The sequence below is a fragment of the Triturus cristatus genome, chromosome 9, assembly GCF_964204655.1.
Source record: "Triturus cristatus chromosome 9, aTriCri1.1, whole genome shotgun sequence".
Lineage (NCBI taxonomy): Eukaryota > Metazoa > Chordata > Amphibia > Caudata > Salamandridae > Triturus > Triturus cristatus.
The window spans coordinates 170381653-170407672 of record NC_140592.1 but is presented as its reverse complement, the minus strand read 5'-3'; the positions used below and the strand labels follow the sequence as shown (position 1 = coordinate 170407672).

Below are 26020 nucleotides of genomic sequence, written 5' to 3'. Positions count from 1 at the left end.
GTCCTGGTCTATCCAGTCTAATGATAGAAAAGCCGGGTTGTGTGAGCAAGTCCAGTATAGGGGATGAGTGTTCGTTAAGCCACGTTTCCGTTAAGAATGCAATGTTGATTGCGTCAGCTAGTATGGTTTCAGCTATTTCGCTGGCATTTTTAACTGCTGATTGGCAGCTGAGTAGCATGCATGTTAGGGAGCTACGACTATTCGTTGTACAGTGTAGTGTCTGAATAGTGGTGTATTGAGCAGGTGGTCTGCGAGATATGTTAGGGATTCTATGTGTGCCCATTATAACTGGGATTCTGGATGGAGGCTTGGAGTCCACTTGCAGAGTTTTTGTGATGTATGATTCGCTGAGTGATTCTAGTTCAATTGAGGAAAGGGGGTGGAGAACTCGGTAGGGTCTGTGGGACTGGAGTCTCATGGGAATTAAGGTTCCTGCAGGTTTGCCAACTGTCTCCTGGAGATCTTTTGTGGTGAGACCATTGCTCTTTTCTTGGAGTGGGATTGTGTGTTAACTTGGCCTGAATCGTGATGTCACTTTTTACATGAGAAATGTCTTTAGGGTGAGAATCAAGTTTTTGTCATATTCAGCTAAGAAACAGGGTAAGCATGTCTTGGAGGATTACTGTTTCGCATGATGGAGGACAGGCGGTATTTCCCGTTTCTATAATAACCTGTGGCATGTTGTGCAATGCGGATAAAGAACGTTATCATTTGCAGCATAATCAGTATAAAAACAATATGCTATGCATTTAATGAAAACCTTATAATATCTTGTTATAAAAATCATAAAGTACAAGTTTTCAAGCTTTTCAGTTTTTAGACACAAGCAGATACATTTAGATATACAAAAGAAAAAGTTGCCCAAGTTCATAGGGCAAGTTGGTGGAGGTTGCTTTAAACCAACCATCCATTCCTTTAATACGTCCCCACAAAACCAGAGAGAGTTCTCTAGGTACCTGCCAACTAGAATCTGAAGCATCTTGTGTGTTGGCTAGTAGTCGCTGAAGGGTGGCCAACTTCTGTTCCAACATTTGTTCTCGATGTAAGGCCTCCTACAAGAAAATAGATACGATCAATCAATTGTGATATAGATTGAAAACTCACAAAAATGATAGTTTATCTGCAAACATGGGTCTACAATCTTTTGTTGGTTATTCCACAATCATCCAATTGTAATTTCTCCACCAAACAAAACCTTTTTACGGTACCTACAGCCTACTTTTTATTCTTCTCAGTGGGTGCTCTTTTCCTCTTTACTGGGCATGCCTGTGACTTTGGGGCTTTCTTCCTTCTTTGGAGTTCAGACTTAATTTTCAATTAATCAAAAAAACGAGGTAGAAATTAAAAATCCTAACAGATTAGAACTGGGCACCAGTCTCCTGTAAACAGATGATAGACTGGTAGTGCACTTTGGCCACATTTGCTTTAACACACCATCAACTGTGCACTTGGACTTCTGGTTTATTTTGTTTTGTTGCTACAATTTGTAGATATCAGATGGCAACTAAAATATCTCCATCATATGCCTTAGCCTTTTATAGTGCATTTATTCTGAAGTACTTAGTGTGATGCTTCAACCTGATTTGTACCCAATCACTGTTGTAGCAGAATACACGATTTAATACATCTACTTTTTCCATCTAAGACAGTTTTTAATGTGTATACCCGATGTCACAGAGATCTTATAGAAAGAACCCTATCTGACCATTACCACACTCAATAAACTGTCTTATTCAAACACCTGAACAACCAGAACGACTCATCTACAGCCACATTCTAATGACACTCTCTCTCGCATCCTGATCATGTAGATTCTGGCATCTTCTTCAAAATCCATTTTATAATCATTCATAGTAAAGAGCTCTGCTGCTTCTCCTCTTTCCTCCATAACCGATTGCAGACCGCTGCATTTTACATTTCTTTCTCATTCACAATCTGCTGAAGATACTGTTCAAGTGCTTGCCACTGACAATTTCTCCAGGTACGCTCTCACTATCACGTTAACTATTTCTATTTTACCCATCATCCCCAACCTGAAGACATCTACATCTAGCCCTATGCTAATCTGGGTCTGGTGGCTTAGTGGACTGAGTCCACTGTAAGGGGTTATGTTCGACCTCATGGTCACAGGTTCAAATCCTGCCGGGTTCACTCAGCGTTTCATCCTTCTGATTTTGATAAGAATACGATTCAGTTGGGTAACAATAAACATCAGTTATCCAGCACCAAGATACCCTTGGATGAATGTTTACTTTACAAGTTATGTTATGCCATAAACTCTTAACACCCCATTTGCTGAATAACAGAGTCTAAGATACCTTGCCATATGAAATCTAATTTTCGACACACATACAAGTAAGTGCTTATAAATAAATGCTTAATTGGCCTACTTCTTCCATCACTTAGCTACACCCATTCCGATTCATCCGCATTAACAAAAGGTTCTTCTGCACCCATGTTGTGTCATCGCGGGTGCGCCAATTAGGTCACTGGAATGTTATTTTATAACATTGTTGCTAGAATCATTCATCCTAACTGCTACCTTTGATGAATTTCACTCATCAATGTTCATTACCTTTCATTTTCCTTAATTTACAGGTGGAGGATAACCCCTAAGGGAGAGCTCAAGCAAACTGCATTTGCCCAGTGCTTAGAAAGTGTTCATATTTGCACAAAAACTAAGGTCAGTAATCCGGGAATACTGGGTATCCCAAAAATCAAGATATTAAGCACATGCTGGCTTAAATGATTACCTCAACTGAAAGTATTCAACTCAATAGTTTGACACGCTTTGCTGTTAGATTGCAACCACTTATGGTAAAGCAGACACATCACTTCCAGACAAGGTTGATCAAGGCCATTAAGGAAGTGAAAATATATGCGAGGTCTTCGATATGATGGACCCAAGAATAAAAAATGTACTTGTAAGAAACTGCTATCAATACTGATACAGAGAAATATTTCAACTAGATGAAAAGGACTTATTCAACTTTGGTTCAGTTATTAAAGATATATTAGAAATCGTATTCAGGAACACAAAGGGGGTGCTGGTGGTTAAGGGGAGGGAAGACAAGATCTGAGGGAATTTTTTGTAATGGAGACAATTTTGTTCTATACAGATTCACTAGTGTTAGTTTCAGCTCTCGGGCCATCTTCATTAATTTTGCTACATAAATATGGAACTTTACCAGACCAAAAAATGAACTAAAGTAACCTGAAATTCTCTCTATAACTTTAATTGCCATAAAGAAGAGGTGAATAGGTAAACCATAAAAGGATAGTTTGTGGTATTTTGGGTTTAAATCTGCACAGGGATATTTCACAATTGATGCAGGCTGCTATGATGAGATGAACATTTACAAAATGGTCACTACTGAAATTGACACTCAACCAGGGCGAATGCTTTAAACTTTGTTGTGCTAACTAAACTCCAGTGTCTAATCAATATCTTGATGCAGCTATCTAAGCATATAGGGTATTAAAAACGTTCTAGGGGTTTGTGCGTGGAGGATAAGACTAAAGTGAAAAATAAATAAATAAACCAAGGAAAGGATTCCGAAATATTAGGAAATGGCATAATTGGTTGACTCTCAGGGTGTCTTATTTTGTCAAAAAAAGTTACTGACTGCAACAGCTAAGTAGGTGTAAGGTAGAACAAAAAGCAGTAGGTGTTGCTGTTTCAAAGGAACTGTAATCAATGCAAAAGTGTACCAGTGCAAGTGCTGCATTATGTACAAGCTGAGGTAAAATATATATGTAAAAAAAAACGTGTAATGGAGATGAGACCCTTTGTAAAGCCATGAAGCCTCCATTTGTGAACAAGGCAGCCAGTGAGCTGTGCTACTTTAAGATTAACATTTATGGTGTGGAGGTCAAATGGCTAGCTCTCAATATCTGAAATTTAATTACAACCTCAACAGGGTAACAGGATATTATGGCAAGAGAGCTGAACCTGTGTGGAAATGATACCAGGCAGAATACCACCCTTTCTTATTTCCATGAGAGGATTTATAAGTTCACTTCTGCATCACCAATAACACCTGTCCAGAGAAGATGGCGGTGCCTGGAAGATTGAAGTGGATAACCTAATAACCAAGAGGGTGAGGAAGGTGTGGTTTAGTTTAATACAATAGGATGTTTAATGGCAGGGTGTTTGAGCTTAATCCAACCATCTTTTGTGTTTTTTTGGGGGGAACGGGCACAAGTCAAGACTTGTACTGAGAAATTCAAATTTGTGCTGATCATGTTGATTTCTTCGAACTTTTGAATAAAGTCTGTGGACCTGCGTAATGTTCTGTTTTGAAGTATGTTACTAAACTGAACAATGCAGTAAGCAAGAACACCAATAATACTCAACTTATTCATGTCCAGAATTCCCTATAGTTGGGCCTCAAAAGTCAATCTTGACCTTCAGGAGATTACTCTATGCGCAACTTCCAATACCCCCTGGGTTGTCTCTTAATTCTAGATATTTATGCATGCTATTGAATAGAGAGTAAATCGTAAGATGCGGAACTTAGCATGTGCAGAGATGGAACATGACGGTTCTTACTTTTATTTTCGTTTAAAATGCTGCATGCTCCAATGTTAGAGGCAATGTGCTTGTTTTGTGCTGTACAAAATAAACAAAAAAAGGTTTTACACAAAAAAAAGAAAAATTATTAGGCTCCAATTCCTGTGGGAAGTCTTAGTTAAAAATGAGAAGCCAATAAAAAATTTGCTTTGAAAAAAACTTTAGTGCTTGGATGCTGCCCGTTTATAAGCAGCACAATAAAAACGCTATAGATAAATATTATCAAAAAGGAATCTAGATTTATACTATTTTGGGACTGTCTGCAGTATTAATATTAATATTCTTCTGTAAATTGGGTTTGTTTCGATTGGTAAGTGTGAACATAACTCCAGGTATCAGTGTGTGCTTGCATGTGTTTGCAATCATTTTGTAAGTTTTAAATTAAGGTTTCCAACAATTTGACAAGGAGAGCAAAGAAAGAGTTTCTTACATTAAGTAACACTCTTTCTGGGGGATACATTATCAAACCGTTCATTCAATCCCCATGCACCAGACTAGATCCAAATTTGTTTCGCCCAATTGCTCCAGCCGGTGGCATCATTGAACACTGCGGCAGCCTGGCAGCACCTTCGGAAGTAACATATAGATGCCGCCCCAGCATGCTAACGTCAATTTATCCTTCCCACTTCCTCAGACAAGGATCAACCATGACAGACTGGAGGAGACAGTGTGCCAAAACTAACTTGGGACCTTTTTAACTGTTAAAGAGTGCACTCGAGGTAAAAGACGAACGGTAAGGAATCTGTGGTTCGACAGAGAATCCAGCAGAAAGAACATTATGGAAAGCAAGTAACTTGTTCATTTGATGCTTTTAACATCAGCCAGCTCAACTTTTGAGGAGATAACCCCACAGCAATTCCCAAAAGTTGGAGGATCTGAGGAGTGAACTCACTGACGTCCTGCAAGACAGAGTGGACAAAATGGCCCTCTCTGCGGTTTTGACTGTTGAGGCAATAGTGCTTGCTGAAAGTGTGCAGGGACACCCATACATCAGTCTGGCAGATGTCCAGTACTGGAACACCCCTTACCAATGTGGTCAAAACAGTCTTGGCTAAATACACAGTGATCTACCTAGATGAGATTTGCTTACGTACTGTATTCCCTTTCTGGCAACTGAAAAAAAGCCCAGGACTAGCTGGATGGATACTTTGCATGCCTTCAAAACTCTGTGTAAAAACTAAGTGCTCTCCTTGGGACTAGGTGGTGAATGCCTTCCATCTTATTAATAAGCAGCCACAGAGAACAGACCTGCATGAATAGGAAAGGCATACACAAGGACTAAGTTAAGGTCTCAATGAGGCATCAAGAAAGGTGTCAGAGGGAACATGGACAAGTCCTTTTAGAAAGAAAATAGCAAGTGGTGACTTGAATAAAGATGAGTAAATGCAGAAAGAGCAAAAAGGATCCACATACAACCCTTAACCGTACCCACAGCAAAAGGCTTGCTGGGGCTAAATTTGGACAAACTAAACAAAAGATAACTTGGCCTTTACAGGATCACACTGATGGCCCCCAAACCAGGCCACAAATTTTACCTGATTACGCAAAAAAGAATTTATTTGGTAGTAGGGGTTTCCAGTCACAAGAATCACACCCTCTAACCCAGCACAAAGGACAACACCACTCAGCTGTTGCGACTCAACTTCTAGGCATGAAAGCATAGGTTGTGGAGATTCATGTATTGGATAGGAGGTCCTCCTGAAGAGGTAGATGGATCAGAGGACAAGGCTCTGACACATCAGCTCAGGGTACCACACCATACTGGCCCAATTTGGCAATATAAAAATGACTTCATCATCTCCAAGGCAGTCAACATTGTAAGGTGTAAAGAAGTACAGCACCCATTAGAAACAGAATGTGTCCCCTAACAATCCTCTTGGTGGAAACTCCAGTGCGAGTAATTGGGACACTGCATGTTCTCGGCACTCTTGAAAAGATCCAGTCAGGGCCTGACCCACTTGGCGAAGATGTCCTAAGCCAGTGCTGGATTAAGATTCCATTTGTCGTATGCCAGCTCACGTCTGCTCAGCTTGTCCACCCTGGCTTTTAGCAACCCGGCTAGATGATTGGCTACCAGGGAGACCACCGCACTCGCCAACCATTTCTAAAGGTGCACTGCCTTCAGGAACAAAGGCCACAACCCCACACCGGCATCCTTGTTGCAGTACCACATGGCGGTTGTGGTCTCTGTTCGGACTGGCACAGGCCTCTCCTTAATAGATCGCGAACAAGGCTTTTCGAGCCACCCGAAAGGCACAAAGGTCCAAAAGATTGATGTAATCTGAGGACCAGAAGCACCTAATCAACACTTTTTTTGTGGGACTGTCCCAACACAGAGAATATGCATCTGTCACTGCTGTGAGCTCTGGTTGAGGTTGGGAGAACTGCCTGAAACACGGCAGTTTGGTGTCCAGCTCCCACCATGGAAGGTCGGACTTGCGCCTTCGAGACACAGATTTTGAACGACGTGAGGCCCAGGTGTTGTGCCACTAAAAGCAGTGGTTCCACTCCAAGACCCATATGCACCAGCTGACACAAGGAAACAGGAGGCAAAGAGGCCTCAGAAACCTCTGTGCCGGAAACATTTGATTGAGCCCAAAACATCCGGATTACATCCTGAATGTCCCAGACGCATTGCATGATTGAGAATGCCCTGAACACCATACTGTCCAGGTTGGCCCATATGAAGAGAATGCTGTATCTGTTTGTCAGATGGGACTTTGGTCCTCAGGGATGAAAGATAGGGGAGTGTTGTTCGAAGGTGGACTGCGACAGACTGTGGCCAGCGGCCACATTTAGCAGCTAGTTGCAAAGGTATAGAAATGAGTGCATTAATGACATGCAAAGATGGGCCACAATCACTGCCATGACCTTTCATAAACACCCAAGGTGCAGAAGTCAGGCTGAACTGTACAGCAGTAAATTGAAAATGTTCCAAATCCACTTTAAAAACAAAAACACACCAAAGATCGCATCTGAGGAACTACTGGACAGGCATATAAAAGTAAGCGTACTGCAGGACTAAGGCTACCAATTATCACCCATATTCACGGCGCAAAGAACCTTGGCCAGAGTAAGCATGTTCAATCTGTCCTTCTGTAAGAAGGCATTGTGTGGGAAAAAGATCTAAAATCAGCTTCAATCCTCTACTTGTGTTGACCACCAATAAACAGCACGAGTAACCTCTCAAATTTCACCAACAGGTCGCTCTTTATGGTTACTGTGGCCCAAAGAGATTGTACTTCCTGCAGAAAGATGGCAGCACAATCTACTGAATTTTGAACAAAAACATGTGGGATGCAAGGGGAAAGATGTAAAACATAGGTCATGACTCTCTGAACAATTTGTTGCACCCATTGACCTTAAGTTATAGATATCCGATAGGCGGATCATGTTAAAAGGACTGGGAAACCGTGGCAGAGGGCGAACAGGATTGTTGCCCTGGGAGGTGTCTGCGACCTTGGCTACCACATCATCGCTTGAACACTGAAAAGTCGGAGTTGGCTGCTGTATGGGTTGTGAGGGCTGTTGCCGATATGTTGGGCATTCAGAGGGCTCTATGAATTTTCTGTATTGTTCGTTAAACTTAGGGGCTGGTGATTATAAGCAAAAAGAGTGGGCTGTGATGCAGCCACTTTTAGGATTAACCTGCACAGCGCTTACGCTGTGCTTGACCAATCACTTGTAATTAAAAATAAATAATGTTAAAAGGGGCTTACATTGCGCCCAATATTTACCTTTATATACCAATCACTGATTCCAATATCTCTCTAACTTGCATGCTTCTTATTAGTCAGCACGATGTCTGCTTTTACTTTACACGTCCTCCTGCTCCGCTTTGCCTGTCTATGCCATGGCAATTTGCCCAAGTGCAGCTTCTGTTCACTGGCCAGTGTCCTTCCACTGGCTACGAACTCTGAAGGTAAATTTTTTTTAAATGTCGTATTGAGCACTCCATAGGAGTGCATCTGCAGGCAGTCTACTCTCCTCCCAGCTTATTGTAGCTGCTCCTTGACCCCTCTCATCCTCCTCCCCCTATAGCTGTTTCTCCCCTACCAGCCTGCATGCTGAATAGATGAACATCCTGTGCAAAAATCAGATATTTCAATGGAAACTATACAATTTGTCTTATTTTGAAAACTTCTTCGCCAAAACATTTGCTGCAGCGTTGTTTTCAAAATGTGGTTCTCTCCTAGAACCAATTTTAACAGCTATAGACAGTGTCAGAATGTGATTCTAAAATCACAGCAGCTATAATAGTGGCAAAAATAAGGATGGTGTTCCAATTGTTATAAACCTGTAGCCAATTTGAGGCTATCGATCCAGATACACACCAGCTAGATTAGCAGGCGGGCTGATGGGGCTGTTTAAAGGAGATATTGGGAATCCGATTTGAAAACTCTGATAAAATCTCTACTGCCAAGTGCATCTGCTCCAGTCATCTACACGGATACTCAGAAAGAAACACAAACACATACAGAAACCCACGCAATCCCACAAACAGAACCACAGAAAATCTCATACACAGAAAAATAAACATTCAGAAACAAGTACACGCAATCACACAAATTGCACACACTAACACGCTAATAGATGGGCCCTCGCACATAGAAAAACGCACACAAACACACTAGACTCCACAATGTGCATGTGACTTCTTTAGTTTTTAATCTTAATTTACTTACATGTTTCTTGTAAGTAAATTCTGTGCAGCTTGCAGGAGTGCACAGAATGACAATGCAGCAGTGTGTGTGTTTTATTTTACGCATCACTTATCGAGGCTGTGGCATGTGCTGCAATTTACAACAAGCATGGCAAATCAAATAGGTTTCAACTCTGCAAAATCTATTGGATGTGATGATATTTTTAAGCATATTAGACAGCAGCGCTAGCTTTTGTACAGCATGTCTTAAAGTAAAAAAAAAAATCATTACGCTGCGGTCCAAGCGGTCTGCGGCATAGCTTTTTTATTAAAAAAAAACTTTAAGCCATGATGTGTAGCAGCTATTGCCACTGTGCAACATGTCTCAAAAAAAGAATTGACAAAACCAATAGATTTCGCAGAGGCAAAACCTACTGGCTTTGCCAATGCTTGTTAAAATGTGCCAGACTTGAGTCAGCCTTTTCTCTAGGAAGTCTGGAACCATCAAAAAGCATGTCTATGAGGGGTGCCTGTACGTCACCAGAAAAACCGGTTTTAAGCATAACGTTTGATCACAACACCTTTGCTCATGGGTGTGCGACTACACAGTCTGTGTAGTTTTACAGACAGCCCTCAAGATTTTTAGCAGTGTCTTGTCGGGTCTAAATTGTTTGGGCAAAAGAGCTCGTGAATTAATTAGGCATAGCAGGCACGATCTCTCTTACCATATTCCAAAGAGGGTGTGTTTGACTCTCTCCAGGAGACACACAGCATTCAAAGAACTACAGGTCAAGCTAGCAGATTGGAATCCCCTTTTTAGATCTCGCGACTAGTGTTGCAGTGCACAGACCTGCTCGCGCAGCGCGAGACTTCTTGTAGGGGCTTCTGAAAGCTGACCACACGCTCGTGTGTGTGGTTTTGTTATTGTTGCAGGCTACTGGGCGTTGCGTGCGTCTTTCTAACAAAGACAGCACACAATTGGGCAAATGCGGGCGCATGTCCCGCATTTGCCCACCCATGGCCTATTGGTGTCTGTTACCCGCACGGCCGACATCTGTTCTGCATTAAAGCACCCTCCGTGATGTAACAAAGCTGCATTCTGACACCGACGTCACACAAGTCAACCGTGAAGTAAGCGTTTGAAGCGGGACTTGAATCATTTGAAAAAGCTCTCTGACCCTTCTCCTAGATTTGGCATATATTGGGAAGATGTGTGTTTGTGGGTGAAAGAGATCTTTGAAGGGCAGAGCCGTGAAAACCCTTCCATAGTCCGCTTAATTACATGAACTGTGCCGGACGAAGGCATATGGCCAGTCTGTATGTCCCTATAAAGTGAGGATTTCGGATTATGAGGTATGCTTTTGACTGATGTGAACCATATTTTTTTTAAGACAAGTTTATTATGAAAAGGCGCGTTGCGTTAGTTAACTGTTTTGACTGCCCTTTACCTGTAAATTTTGGGGAATACTTAATTTGGGATGCCTTAGGGAGCTAGGTGGCTGGTTAAAAAGAGCTTCCGCCTGAATATGAGGTATTCGCTTTATCGGGTCAAGGCAGGTGCGCGAGCCTCAGCGCCATGTGTGGCGCTGAGCGTTCCCTTCTGTGGGGAGTAGGTCAAGCACTCCGGGACTTTCCCCTGATGGTTCCTGTGAGGCCTTTATCTCACCCATGTAAACACAGAAAGAGTTCCGGCTTGCTGAATTGTATATCCACTCGATAACTGTGTGCAAAGCCTCGTGTTTGCTTAGCCAGGAGGCTGTTTCCCGCCTGTGATTCATTAAGCCTCTGTGGTACGGCCCTCCACTTCCTTCATTTTACACAATCACAAATTATATTATTTTGTCTTATTTTGATAACCTATGTAATTAATGTCTTGCACAGGAAACGCATTATTGTTTTAAGACAGCCCAGTAAAACAGAGGCTCACTTATGTTACAGAGGCCTTCTTGACGGTTCACAGACTGTTTAGATCACTAGGTTATTTAAGTTAATACAAACCCCGGTTTTCATTTCATGTCCGTTATTTGGGGAGAATTTAAAAAATGTTTAAATTGCAGGTATAGTGTTACTAGCTGGAAAGACTAGCACCTTGGGTCATGAGTATCCCATTTAGCTCCACCTAAGTGAGGGCGAGGAATTCAGAGCGATGTCGCCTAATGAATGTCTTTCTTGGCTACAGAAATGCTTAAAAAAATCATGTGTGCTGATAAAACGCCTCCAAGGATAGTCTACGGACATTTTGTATTTTTATCTGGTTTGTATTTAATAGAATAATGAATTGAAAAGTAAATATCCATGTAAGAAATAAGAAAAGCAAAGTTAACCTATTGCACTTGTTGAGTACCTCTTTTTTGTAGGCAATGTCAACAAGTGCCAGCGGAGAAACAAAAAAAGTGTGCTTGTGATGAGCGGGGTAAGGTTGAAGAGCTTCTAGAAACGTACACTTAGTAGAGCCGGGAATAAAGTTAGTACTCAGAGTATTTCAAGGCACATAGTACTATTTGTAGTACTATGCAGGTAGCAAGCTAAAATCGACTTAATTGGAACGAATTTGCAGATCTAAAATATTTAGTAATATGGTAAGGAATAAGTCACCATATTGGGAAAATGTGCCTGCAATACCATTAATAGGGGGCCAGTGGCCTAAATTACGTGGGTCAAAGAGCTTTGGTGGCTCTCAGCTGAGGATGTGTGCCTGCCAGCCTCCTGCTTGGTCTCACGGACATTGGTGCCAGAGTGAAGGCCACCACCGAATGTGTGCCCTCCATTGACACCTGCTAGTATTTTACCAACATAAACTGTATATTCCTGGGATATCTTCCAGAATCTCAAATCATGAACAAATGGGTTGTATTTTTCTCTGAGAAAAGTGGCAATCCTATTTTTGAGTAGTATGCACAGGATGACAGGGTGCAGTTACCGTACCGAGCACTCAAGGCTGCTCCCTTGCGTCTTCCCTGCGGTCCATCAGAAGAATTTCACCCACACACTCTATCCTAAACAATATCAATTTTGACTAGGATTAACCAACATCCAGTATTGTTGTACTTTATAGCTGTACAAGATTACTTTTCAAGTTAGGGAAAAGTTTCTACAACTTAAAAATGTTCATCGAAAACTTGCAAAAAACTCTTTAATCTTCCCCTCATTTGAATTTATCAACTTAGTTTGTAGTTTAACATTTCCTGAGGCATTGGAACAGGCAGTGTCAGGGGTTCTGTGGGACCATGTTCACGTTTTGTCTGGATGTGACAGCTTTTGCTGCTTGGAGAACATTATGCCATCAATTCTTCAAAAAGTACAATAAGACGTACAGCCAGCCATTTTTATTGGTGGGTTAATGGCTTTTTTTGGTTAGAAAGCATGCAATGTCCAGATTAATTAAGATGTCCTAAAGATAAAATGTAATAGTTGTTTTACTCTGCTGTCATGATAATGTTAAATTTGCAGCTTTTTTGTCCACAAAGAGAAGCTGAGTGCTAACACATGCTTTCTTACAGATGCTATATTAATACTGGGCCTTTGTTAAAACAATCTACTATGCAACATTTTTGCTGGGTATGCCTTTCAAGTTCAGCACTTGCAACAGGAGCTTCATTTCTGACTTCTCTGATTGTACATGTTAGCTCTAGAAATGCAGTCTGTTCATTGAAAGGATTCACTTTCAGCTTTCATTAAAAAAAACAAGCATTTGCAATGCAATAGGTCTCGCAGTTGTGAGAGTTTGAGCTATTGGCATTGTAAATGGCAATGCCTTTTATTTCCGTGTTGGTTTTTAAAGAACAAATAAAAGGCATTGTCATTGCAGAAGGGAACACATTAGAGCTGATCTTACTAACGGAAGCTTGGACCACCAAGCTCTACAAGTAAGGTGCCAAGTGAGGAAGACTGGGTCTCCGGGGGTTGTGCTCAGTCACCTAGCTACTGGGCAACTAACTGCAGAAGAGCACTGCTCCATCCAAGATGCCATCAAGGTGTCCTTTAAAGCCTCATCAAATTATAACAAAGGCTCTGATAGATCATACACAGGTTGCAAGATCTTTGTGAACAAGTTGGCTTTGTGTCTCAATAGCAATTTTGAAAATCGAGTACTTCTGCAGCTCTGTGGATAGCAACCAGAAAATAGGCACTTTCCACAGTGGGGGTATGGGTGGAAACAAATTATTTCAGGAGTCTGAGCCAGCAGTATTTTGTTAATCCAGAAGTCCCTAATCAGTATAATCAGGGGATTGAAAGTTGTCCACCTCCATCATCAATATGTGGAATATTTTGGAGTCCTTGAACTGTATCTGAATCCGAGCCGAACATGGCCTCCAATAGTACTGACGTCAAGGAAGAGACTGGGGAACATCCAAGGTGTGAGTCTACACTGCGGTTATTTCAAGACAAGACATCGGCCTAGCATGAGCAGAGACTGGTGCCTCATCTGAAATGTGTGTTGAGACAGAATCTGGTTTTATATTATACGGATACAATGGTTCTGTCGGGGAATTACAATTGCTTTGGGATGTTCACAATATAAATGCATTACATGTAACATGTATCCATGATTTAGGAAAAGCAATGACAACACCCAAGCAATACTTTTGAATCGATATTTTTAAGAAAGAATAATGAATAATTAGGGCTACAAAAATACAATTGACAGAAATGTGAAGAAGAAGTGACATGTAAAGGTGAATACAAACGATACACTTAATACACTTAATATAACAAACACGATTGGGTAGAAGTAATTTTTTTTTTTTTTTTTTTTTTTTTTTTTTTTTGGAGCTGTCGAAACCAACCTTGGTTGCAGGGCTGGACTGAAGACTTGGGCGAGTGGCGAGAAGGAGATGGAGAGGACCCAGACAGTGAGGGTATATAAAATGCCTAATAAGTGTTAGGCCTTTAAAGGTTATTGATATGATCTCAAGTTTGCAAAGGAACCACAAGGGAGAGGCGTGCTGTGAAGGGTCTGGGGAACAGATGAACGAAAGATGAAGATCTACACAGGAATTGAGTTATGAGTTATGATGACTCAACATCCAACTGGGCTAGAATACATGTTTATTAAGATTTTAATGCTTTCAGAAACAAAACAGTGGAATGTATTTCCCCTGCTTATTCAGCAAGTGCTCTGAATTGATATTCTGAGATATGTGCAGTACCTTTGAGAAAAGTGTAATGCTGCTGATGCACTTCCTTACTCAGTCCTATAATAACGGATTGTATGCCTTGCTACCTTGAAGAACCCCTTTCCCTGAGCTGGTCCTGTTAAGTCCTGCTGATGTTTTAGGTACAGATCCTGAGTGAGAGTTTTCTTAGAACTTGGAACACTTTTTTTATGATGCATAGTTAGGAATCGATCAGGAGCTTAAAGTGACCGCTGCCAATCAAACAGGATTATGCAGTGGTAAGAAATGAAGTTCACAAAATCTCCAGCACCACAGAGATAATTCTTTTTTTTTTTTTTTGATCAGTCATAGTGTATCCTTTCTTTACCGATCAATCATCACTTTCAGGGTTGGCATTTTACCCATCTCTCTAAATTCACTAGAGTTGGCCAAATACAGCAGTTAACTTTATAGAAGGGAATACAGCTATGAAACTATTGGCAAAGAAACAATGAATAACACAATAAGATTAGAAGCAGTACTACATTTAAGAATGTAAAGCTTATTGGAAATTTGGTAAACATGCAATTCAGCTTAATACATTAGATAAATCCAATTTGATTACTAACAAAATATACCATTCCATACACATATTTCATAGCAACCAAATTAGTAATCCCAATGAAACTACATTACAAATGACGTAATGAAAAAACGTATTAGGAGCCCTCATCACAAAAATTAAAACTGCGTACCCACCAATCCCATTTAAATCTCCTTTTAAGCAGCTATCCAGAGTATCTTTACAGTTTCTAATACGATTTTCCTTAAATAATACTGCCAGAAACTGGTCATGTGTCGATTCAGCTCTAGGCATAAGGTAATAAGGTGTGTCAAAGTTTCTTGGTCCAGCTCAGATAAGCAGCACATATTAAACTCCAAGGGCATCTAGAGCACCATCATTTCTAAAATCAGAACTTTCTGAAATAGTAGTTTCATAAAACGTAAACAAAAGCATGGCTGCAGTACTGACATCAGATATTTTGGGTTTTCAGACGAAGTAGTGTTGCAATAAAATGCCAAACTTTGCTAATGCCTTCTTATATTTGGCACAGATTGCTTTGAAACCAAGAACTCCAAAAGTCATAAAAATATTACTAGACCTGTAGGTCATTCAGTGCTTAATTTGCTAAAAAAAAAAATAAGTGCTAGGGCTCTGCACCTTGTACCACACACTGCCCCTGCCACCCTGCCAAAGATAGTAACACAAGTACTATCATTCACACTTCTACAAGTATTACAATTCGAACTATTTCAGGCCCCCAAAGCTATGAGAATGGCTTAGGCAGCAGGTAATAGTCATCTTTAAAGTTAATAATTAACTGTTGTTGTGGTAATCTCTATATTACCCAAACAGCGCCACATTGTGGCAGACGGTCGCAGGTCCTAGGGCTGACAATTAAGTGCTGGTGCAGATAACTGAAAACCACTAGGTGAAATTAAATACTGGGTCTAGCGACTTGAATAATCTACTCGACCCAATTGTAATGTACTTGACCTGTAATCTGGTCTTATATTGTGTGACCCTAGCAAATACTTTATTTCACAGACACGCCTTTTTCTTCATTATTACATATGAGAGCTCCTTCCAATATGCCAGTTCAGCATTTCGGCTGTAAAAAAAACAATTTTGTTTGATTTTAATAGACTAAACCTTTGCTCCATGTAGAATAGGAATCTAGCCCACATATAGGGTACACATAACCCCTGAACTGCCTCTTAGTTCATTAATAGCATTGTCATCAGGGTGGTGGGGCAGGAATGTTTCTTATGTCATGTTTAAAAATTCACTTTTAATAAATGTATTACTAAAGCATGATTTGGTAGCACACTATCATTTACAAACACATTTCCCACTAAAACGGCCACAATCCTTCCCACTAACATGCAGTTTTACTGGTAAAGCTATACATCGTATAAACAATTATCTGTGGAAACTGGGTTTCAGCAAAAACGCTCATCATTTGCACCTCACCAAGGGCCTCATGTAGGTAGCCATATACCGGTCGGTAACGGCCGATTTTCGGTAATTATACCGTTACCGACCGGTATATTGGCTATTGGTATGTAGGGGGTCAATTTCTGACATCGGAATTTACCGAATCGGTAAAACTACCGAATCGGTAAAATTACCGAATCGGTAACGTTACCGATGTGGTAATTTTACCGATTCGGTAATTTTACCGAATCGGTAAATTCCGATGTCAGAAATGATATGTAGGGGGAGTGTGTGTGTGTGTTTATGAGTCGGTATTTACCACCAACTTTCAGTTGGTGGTAAATAATTAATGTATGTGTGTATGCATTTGGAAGCGCGTAGCAGTGTGCAATGTGGCATACATACATGCCCTTAGGGCATGTATGTGTGCCACATGTGCACACATGGCCGAATCAGGGGTGCAACAGGGTGTCAATGTGACACCCTGCCACCCTTGCATTTTCTCCACCATTACCAAATCGGTATTTACCGATTCGTTAATGAGGCATACCTTCCCCTCAATGGGAAGGTATGCCTCATTACCGAATCGGTAAATACCGATTCGGTAATTACCGAATTGTAACGAATCGGTAAAAAATACCGACTCATTACCTACATACGAGTTACCACTTCTAAAATACCGATTCGGTATCGTTCGGTATTTTAGAAGTGGTAACTGGTATGCTACCTACATGAGGCCCCAAGTGTTCTTATTTGTTTTCATCCTATTAAAAACTTTTTTTCATCACAAAGAATTACAAAAAAGTGCTTTCATAACTAAAAAAAAAATACATTTTGAAATGTGTTTGTACGGTTCATTTACGAGCTATTTAAATGTTGTGCATTAGAAAAAAAACTTGACATTCAACAGTCGTTAATTTCACACTCTCTGCACAGCACTACTGTCAGCTAGGTCACTTTACAAAATCCTCTGGCTTTGCTGCTTATTTTATGCTGAAGGTTGAGTTTATTTTCTTTCTCTGACTGCACATTGTAAGACAAATTGTAACTGATATTTGACATGTGCCCCTGAATGCAAAGCAAATGTGACAAGACTAATTTTACCGATTCGGTAATTTTACCAAATCGGTAAATTCCGATGTCAGAAATGATATGTAGGGGGAGTGTGTGTGTGTGTTTATGAGTCGGTATTTACCACCAACTTTCAGTTGGTGGTGAATAATTAATGTATGTGTGTATGCATTTGGAAGCGCGTAGCAGTGTGCAATGTGGCATACATACATGCCCTTAGGGCATGTATGTGTGCCACATGTGCACACATGGCCGAATCAGGGGTGCAACAGGGTGTCAATGTGACACCCTGCCACCCTTGCATTTTCTCCACCATTACCGAATCGGTATTTACCGATTCGGTAATGAGGCATACCTTCCCCTCAATGGGAAGGTATGCCTCATTACCGAATCGGTAAATACCGATTCGGTAATTACCGAATTGTAACGAATCGGTAAAAAATACCGACTCATTACCTACATACGAGTTACCACTTCTAAAATACCGATTCGGTATCGTTCGGTATTTTAGAAGTGGTAACTGGTATGCTACCTACATGAGGCCCCAAGTGTTCTTATTTGTTTTCATCCTATTAAAAACTTTTTTTCATCACAAAGAATTACAAAAAAGTGCTTTCATAACTAAAAAAAAAATACATTTTGAAATGTGTTTGTACGGTTCATTTACGAGCTATTTAAATGTTGTGCATTAGAAAAAAAACTTGACATTCAACAGTCGTTAATTTCACACTCTCTGCACAGCACTACTGTCAGCTAGGTCACTTTACAAAATCCTCTGGCTTTGCTGCTTATTTTATGCTGAAGGTTGAGTTTATTTTCTTTCTCTGACTGCACATTGTAAGACAAATTGTAACTGATATTTGACATGTGCCCCTGAATGCAAAGCAAATGTGACAAGACTAAAATAAGATTAAAAGGCATCTATCTTTATTGCTCATTCACGTTCTAAGAGAAAAGAACACCTGTTCTTTATCTGCTCGCCAGAACGGAGCAGCAGGGCCTAAAATAGCTCACCTTGATCAAATCTGACTCGCCTTAGCGAGTGGGCGAGTTAGGCTGGTCAGATTTCTCGAGGCCTGTTGCTGTATGATTTAAATGCGTGCTAATTTGTCCCCAGTGTATCCCATGCATTCTGAAGCTCTTAACGTTGCAGAAGGTGACCAGTTTCTTGCTACTGTCCTGAAGGATTTTCATTCTTGCTTAGGTGAAACCAAATCCGCCCAAGTTTCCTCCGCACTTCTGCAAATACGAATGTTGTACATAATGACAACTTTAGTTCAGCCATTTTCGAAACAGCCAAAATATCAAGCTTGATGCAAAGAAGATACTGGGAATAATCTGAAGCATCTCAGTAGCAGATGAGTTTTCTCTTGATGTACTGTTTTGTCTTCTCTGGTTCTCAAAAGAGAAGTTCATAATCCTTGTACATAGGTCTTTTTATTCCATTGTGAGTATCGATCATCTTGGATTGCTGTCGCGGACCAGTGACACAGGCACTTTGCTGTTTTGCTCAATCTTTCTCTCCAAATCCCCCTGAGGACAGAAGAGTATTCAGTAGAGTTGTCCCTGCCCTCATACCAGCAGAAAGAGTATAATAAGGATAGAAGTACAACACATGTTACAGCAAATTAACTGTTCTGGTGGACCGGGGCAGTATTTTTGCAATATTTTCAGCTTAAGCATTTTTCATCAAGTGCTTTATATGTTTGTGACACAGGACATTTAGCTGCTTCCAGGACTAGAGTAACAACTGGAGACAGCTGGAAAATTAATGAGCAAGTTCAAAGGATTCATATTTATCTTAAAATATCAGTAACATTTTCCAAACCTCAAGTACACTTTTAATTACGGATGTTTCATTTTTTCTTGTGGGAGGGGAATACTTTTGGGAGAATACCATAACATCAGTCCTTTCAAGAGAGGATTAAGGCCGCTCATAGGTTTTGCTAAAACACGATATTCGCATAAGCCATTTGTTCCACATCAAGAGTCTCCCATAACCATCTGTTTCCTCTTCTTCGCTTAAGAGTTTAGAGGGGAAACTGGTAAAGATGATTAAGTTCAGTTAGAAATTTTGGAAATAGAGTGTAGGAAGGTGGAATCTGACTGCATGGTTGCCCCCACTTTTTTTCCTGGTGTTTGAATGGTTTTTGACTAGTCTGGCTGGGATCCTGCTATCCAGGACCCCAGCCTATCTGCTTAGTCCCTTAAATGACTGGTGTGCATATTAGATGCACTAGTGATTGGATACTTTGGTACCTTATGAGCCCCTAGTATATGGTACCTTAGGTACCAAGGGCATAAATACTTCACAGGCCTACCAGGGGCTGAAGCATGTATTATGCCACCCCTGGGAAGCAGACTACATCTGACACCACAGGCCTGCTACTGTAGCCTGGGTGAGGTAGTGTTAGCACTCCTCACTGAGGTATAGGTTCCTATATCTCACTATACACACACATATAAACCTATCAGTCACCCCTAAGGCACGCCCTATCAATCCGGAGGGCAGGGTGCTTGGTTTACAATGTGAGGGGGTGCCTCTGCCTGAGCAGGTCCCCTCTGCAGCTGGCAGGGTCTATTCCCTGTGGCTGTTTGTGGATGCGGTTAAACCATATACTCTTAAGTGCATTATAACCTACCGGTAAATGCTAACTTTGGAATGACTGCATCAAAACATATCATGTTTGGTGTCAAACAACTTGGAATGATACCCACACACCAGTAACTGGTGTGGGAGTATGATCCCACCCTTCTAGAGGAGACGACATGTACCTACTGTGGTAACACGGTAGAAATCTGAAAGAGCCCTGGCATCACAAAATGGATGCCACCAGCACAGACACTGGGCTGCCCTCCTGCTGCTGACTGAAACTCGCAGTGGAGGAGGCCGAACAATAGGCATCCTGTCACAGGGAGGTGTCACCCCCTTCCAGACAGGATTTAGTGTATTGGGGCTGGGTGGGTGCACTCCTAGAGTGCTTTGAAGTCCTGCACTGGGGGAGCAGTAGGCTCCTCTGTGCATATGCCAGCTCAAACTGGTTCAGGGTCTACCTGTCCCCGCTCTGGCGCAAAACTGGACAAAGGGAAGTGGGTGTAACCACCCCTACCATGACCCTCCCAGAGGAGTGGTCATAGAGCTAGTCCCTCCCTGCCTTGCAAGTTAGATAACCCTGGACGATGCTTTACAAGTAGAATCCTGGTCCTTCGATGTTCCACTACCTTTGGAAGACGGAAGAATCTCCCTTGGGGTCAAGGAGTGACTCCCCTGCTTGGCAGGCACCAAAACTTTGAATCAACGGTCGCAAACTTTCCCGCTCCCGCTGGAGCCCGAAGTCCCTGCAGCCCCGGAAGCAGATCTCCTGACTTCTCGATGGCCATTGTGAGTCCCCAGCAGAGCTGAGGTGAGTGGACCCCACGAGTGATGAGGAACAGCAATACACGGGTACCGTGCACTATTGTCGAGTGCAACCCCTTCACGACGTTCTACGAACTTGTGCTTTGGACCATTTGTGGCCCAAGCCTCCAGCAGGTTGTGCACCGAAAATCAGAGGTCTACCCCGTCCCGACTGATCGTGGGCTCCTGTGAAGTATTTCCTCAAGAGGCGTCTTCACAATCCCTTGCCCGTTGGCTTGTGGGTCCCCTGAAGACTTTCTGATCAAACCAAAGGGCTCCCCTGGTTTCTACAGGCCTGCCCTCACTTATCCTCGCTGGGTGAGTCCCTCAGACCTTGCTGGTCTGCACCATTGACTAAATTCACTTTCCACGAGACTTGCTGTTGCCAAGGCTTGTTGGCTCCAATCCGGTTGCCGACACCACAGTCAGCTGCAGACGTCATGGGACATTCCGAATCCAGCTGCTGGTCATCGTCGATCCCTCCTGGTCCTCGTGAGCGAAGAGTCAAAACACCCTTGATCGCCTGAAATCACCCGACATACGTGGGCATCCATCTTCCTGGCCCCGTGTCACTGGCAAGTGATTGTGAACACTGTCCCTTCTGCTTTCAGGTCATCTTCATCTTGAATCCAGCCTTGGATTCCACCGGACACTTCTTCAGTCTTCGCAAGCAGCAAATCTGCTTTGGCTTCCATAGAAAACAGCAACGTGACCCGACACCAAAAGACACCTATGCACTCGGCTTCCCTGGGTGAGGTAACTCGTGCACTCCGGTGCTCTAGTGTGTGTTGGCCCTCGAATTACTTACCTTGTAAGTGGCTTGCTTGTAGACTTCCTCGAAGTACCCTAAAACTTTAAAAATCCAACCGCGACTTGCTCCATTGAAATCAATTGGGAACCCGCGGCTGTGTTCTCACACTGCACGCGTCTCCCGTGGGTCTGTTACTTACCTGCTTTTGCTGCATTAGTGAAGCCCCAGCGATTCTACAGGCTCTAGGCCTTGTTCCATTGCAAGTCGACTTTACTAAACCTCTTTTTTAGTATATGGTCTGGTACGCCCCTAGGGCCCCAGCCATATTTGTGCTTAACTTATTGTGAAACGTTGATATTTGAATGTGTTCCTGGCTTCTAATCTCAAAGAGATTAGTAGAGTGTGTCTAGAAATAAATACATATATATTGGATATATATACCTGTGTGGTGTCCTTTCATGTGATAATTCAAGAGATTATGAGGTAAAACAAGCTGCTTTACATTCCTCAGAGACTTAGCCTGAAGGCTGCTCTCCACAGCTACCACTAGGATAGCTTTCTTTAAAAGGTTGTCTTAAACCTATCTACCATAAGAGTTGAATTGGACTGGTGCAAGGTGGCCACTATAATTAGTGACCAGCATATGCCAGGCCAACTTCTCACAGAGAGCTCCTGATGCAAAGCTGTACAGGGCCTGAGAATAATCCGATGTTTTAGTAGAGAAGCTCTTCGCTGCTATGAGAGTGTGCAAAGAGAAGTGACACTGCTGGGTCCCTAGTACTTCCACTTTTGAATGTGTAATTATTATGATGGTACCCTTCTTATGGTGTACTTTGTTGATGTGCTAGTTTACCCTCTACGGGAGAAGCTGCAGCCAAGAGATATAATAGAGTCTTTTGTTTATAGGACCACTCTACCTCTGACAGCCGGATAGTGGTTCAACACAAACAATATATATTTAATCTGTTGCACAGGTAAATTAATGCCTGAAACAAATATGTATAGTTCAACGCATCAGAATGAAAACAAATGTCATGTGATACAATATGTTAACCGTTTTGATCTACAATACCCAGAGAGGATGAGCAGTGTCTCCCCACATGACAAAAATCTGTGGGTACCTAAAATTAAGGTAGAAAGAGCACTTACAAAATGTCTCAGAACGAGGAAGGATGGGAGCCAATTAATAAGCCCTTTAGGGTTGTTGCATAAACCTGGTGTTAAAAACGAGCCTAGGACCGCAGAACATCCTAGACTGTGTGTAGGCACTGCCAGTGAGCCCCCACTTTTCTATGCCAGGCACGAACTATGGACATTTTTGGGAGGATGCTACTGGTATGATATAGGATACAGAACTCTGGGGTTTAACTGCAGGATTTCAGGGCAAACCAAAGTTAGCAGTGCGAAGCTGGTAGATTCAAGCTCAGCTAGCCCCCATATGGATCCATGAGTACTGAGATTTTGATGTGCCACATCTTTGTGGAAGATGGGGATGTATCTAGCTGCAGAGGATCTTGAAAGCAACCTAGAAACAGACAGTGGTAAGTGGCCTTGCATCGATAATGGACTCCTAACAACAACAAAAACTGTGTACATTTTTACCACACAAGAGGTCTCATCACCCCCATCGTGCCGAGCTAAGCCTACTGCTACCCTGAAAGAAAGCCCTGCACCTACCTTTAGGAGAGGGCTTCTTCAGGAGACCCGTGGCGATATCGTTCGAGCTTCTACCAAAATCAAATAAAACTAATACTGGTGTTTAGAGAGTGCAATCCAAAGAACAAGTCCCTCTGACTAACTATGGAGTCCAGGCATGGAAGACAAATTCAGTCTGTTAACTCAAAGTCAAAACTGGCTACCTTAAAAAATGTGAAACATAGTCCTACAGGAATGAGCAGAATATTTAAATCCTACCTGCCTAGAATTCTTACACAGGTATGTTTGAACAATATGTCTGCTGTTCAGTAATGATTTGTGCAGTAAAATTAAAATGTGATGGCACTAGCAAACACGAGGTATGAAGCACACATTGAATGAAGAATAAAAAGGCCCAACACACCCCAGCCTTCTAGGACTGTTCATACTTTTACAACTAGAGGAACAACTTATGTGCTTGCAGATTATAAGACAAGTATGTAATATGTATACAATACATTTCATATGACAAAATTAAATATTTTTGTCATTGCAGAGTTGGGACGAATTCACGTAAGTTTGCATTTTCTTCCTTTGACGGACAGGTTTTGGATGCTAAACACATTAAATTGTTCCTATATTGCCATTTGATTCCCATATAAGATCAGGTAGCTATTCAGAAAGACTGTTCAATGAGGTAGGAGAAACAACAATATCAGAACAGAGCCAGGTCACGGTTAAATGTTCAGTGGCTGAAACGGAAACAGAACAACTTTGATGAACAAAACATGAAGGAAACAAAAGAAAACACATACTTGCAGATACTGAGAGAGCTGGAAAAGTTCCTGAGAGTACATACTGGGAGTGTTAGCAGCAACCTGAGAAATAGAATTGTGAAATTAGAATCTTAACTGCGTTAGTACTAATCAAGTAAATTAACAGACACAAAAAGACATCTGTGTTTTAATTACATTCCAAATTAGCTGTCTACTGTCATTTTCAATTCCAATTCTAACCACAGCAACTATTTAGAACGTTATGGGAAGGTTTAACATACACACAATGTCGCCATTTCAATTTCCTCGCATTTTAACCTTTACTTTATGACAGGGGACGTCACATCAAGTAACACAATACCTACTGTAAGCTTTATTTAACTGACAAAAAACCTGTAGCCATGGGATTTCTGTGGGCACACAGACAACTTGTGACCGGGAGAGTTGTTCTTTAATTAATAAAGTTCCTGGGAAAATGGTTCTGGGTAAGAGTTTCATGAGCGTGATTCCAGTAAGTGCTCAACTACAAATATTTGTCATGGGAAGGATGTCGACAGACACAGATTTTCTTTTTCATTTACATGTTTACAGTGCGAATAGCGTCCAGACAGACATCAGTTTGTTACAACTAATAGAGAGGATCTAAGGATTGTGTCAACTAAAATATAAAGTAACTTAAGTAGTAGTATTTACAAAAACTGGGGAGAGCAATATAAACTAGCATTAAGAAAGACAAAGTCTTGCCTACGCCAGAGCTATTGGCTTTACCAATGTTTTTTAGACATGTCGTACATGGCTAAAAGTTAGCGGCGTAGAGGAGAGTGGTGTGGAGTTGTGCAGAGTAGGGTAGAGAGGTGCAGAGTAGGGTAGAGAGGTGCAGAGTAGGGTAGGGTAGAGAGGTGTAGAGTCGAGAGTTGCGGTGCAGAGTCGAGTCGAGAGTTGCGGTGCAGAGTCGAGTCGAGAGTTGCGGTGCAGAGTCGAGTCGAGAGTTGCGGTGCAGAGTCGAGTCGAGAGTTGCGGTGCAGAGTCGAGTCGAGAGGTGCGGTGCAGAGTCGAGTCGAGAGGTGCGGTGCAGAGTCGAGTCGAGAGGTGCGGTGCAGAGTCGAGTCGAGAGGTGCGGTGCAGAGTCGAGTCGAGAGGTGCGGTGCAGAGTCGAGTCGAGAGGTGCGGTGCAGAGTCGAGTCGAGAGGTGCGGTGCAGACTCGAGTCGAGAGGTGCGGTGCAGACTCGAGTCGAGAGGTGCGGTGCAGAGTCGAGTCGAGTCGAGAGGTGCGGTGCAGAGTCGAGTCGAGTCGAGAGGTGCGGTGCAGAGTCGAGTCGAGTCGAGAGGTGCGGTGCAGAGTCGAGTCGAGAGGTGCGGTGCAGAGTCGAGTCGAGAGGTGCGGTGCAGAGTCGAGTCGAGAGGTGCGGTGCAGAGTCGAGTCGAGAGGTGCGGTGCAGAGTCGAGTCGAGAGGTGCGGTGCAGAGTCGAGTCGAGAGGTGCGGTGCAGAGTCGAGTCGAGTCGAGAGGTGCGGTGCAGAGTCGAGAGGTGCGGTGCAGAGTCGAGAGGTGCGGTGCAGAGTCGAGTCGAGAGGTGCGGTGCAGAGTCGAGTCGAGAGGTGCGGTGCAGAGTCGAGTCGAGAGGTGCGGTGCAGAGTCGAGTCGAGAGGTGCGGTGCAGAGTCGAGTCGAGAGGTGCGGTGCAGAGTCGAGTCGAGAGGTGCGGTGCAGAGTCGAGTCGAGAGGTGCGGTGCAGAGTCGAGTCGAGAGGTGCGGTGCAGAGTCGAGTCGAGAGGTGCGGTGCAGAGTCGAGTCGAGAGGTGCGGTGCAGAGTCGAGTCGAGAGGTGCGGTGCAGAGTCGAGTCGAGAGGTGCGGTGCAGAGTCGAGTCGAGAGGAGCGATGCAGAGAGGAGCGATGCAGAGGGGAGCGGTGCAGAGGGGAGCGGTGCAGAGGGGAGCGGTGCAGAGGGGAGCGGTGCAGAGGGGAGCGGTGCAGAGGGGAGCGGTGCAGAGGGGAGCGGTGCAGAGGGGAGCGGTGCAGAGGGGAGCGGTGCAGAGGGGAGCGGTGCAGAGGGGAGCGGTGCAGAGGGGAGCGGTGCAG

General features: G+C 42.6%; 1 protein-coding gene across 10 annotated transcripts in view; it reads right to left on the bottom strand.

Annotated features, from left to right (window-relative positions):
- The window catches only part of SLMAP (sarcolemma associated protein), a 1011035-nt gene that overhangs the window by 621275 nt on the left and 363740 nt on the right, over window positions 1-26020 (bottom strand). For all 10 annotated transcript variants that reach the window (XM_085624675.1, XM_085624673.1, XM_085624676.1 and 7 more), the window contains exons 5-6: window positions 23980-24042; window positions 957-1052 (exon numbers count right to left, since the gene is read on the bottom strand). In XM_085624675.1, coding sequence (XP_085480801.1) covers window positions 957-1052; window positions 23980-24042 — 159 coding nt within the window. The remainder of the gene's footprint in view (window positions 1-956; window positions 1053-23979; window positions 24043-26020) is intronic.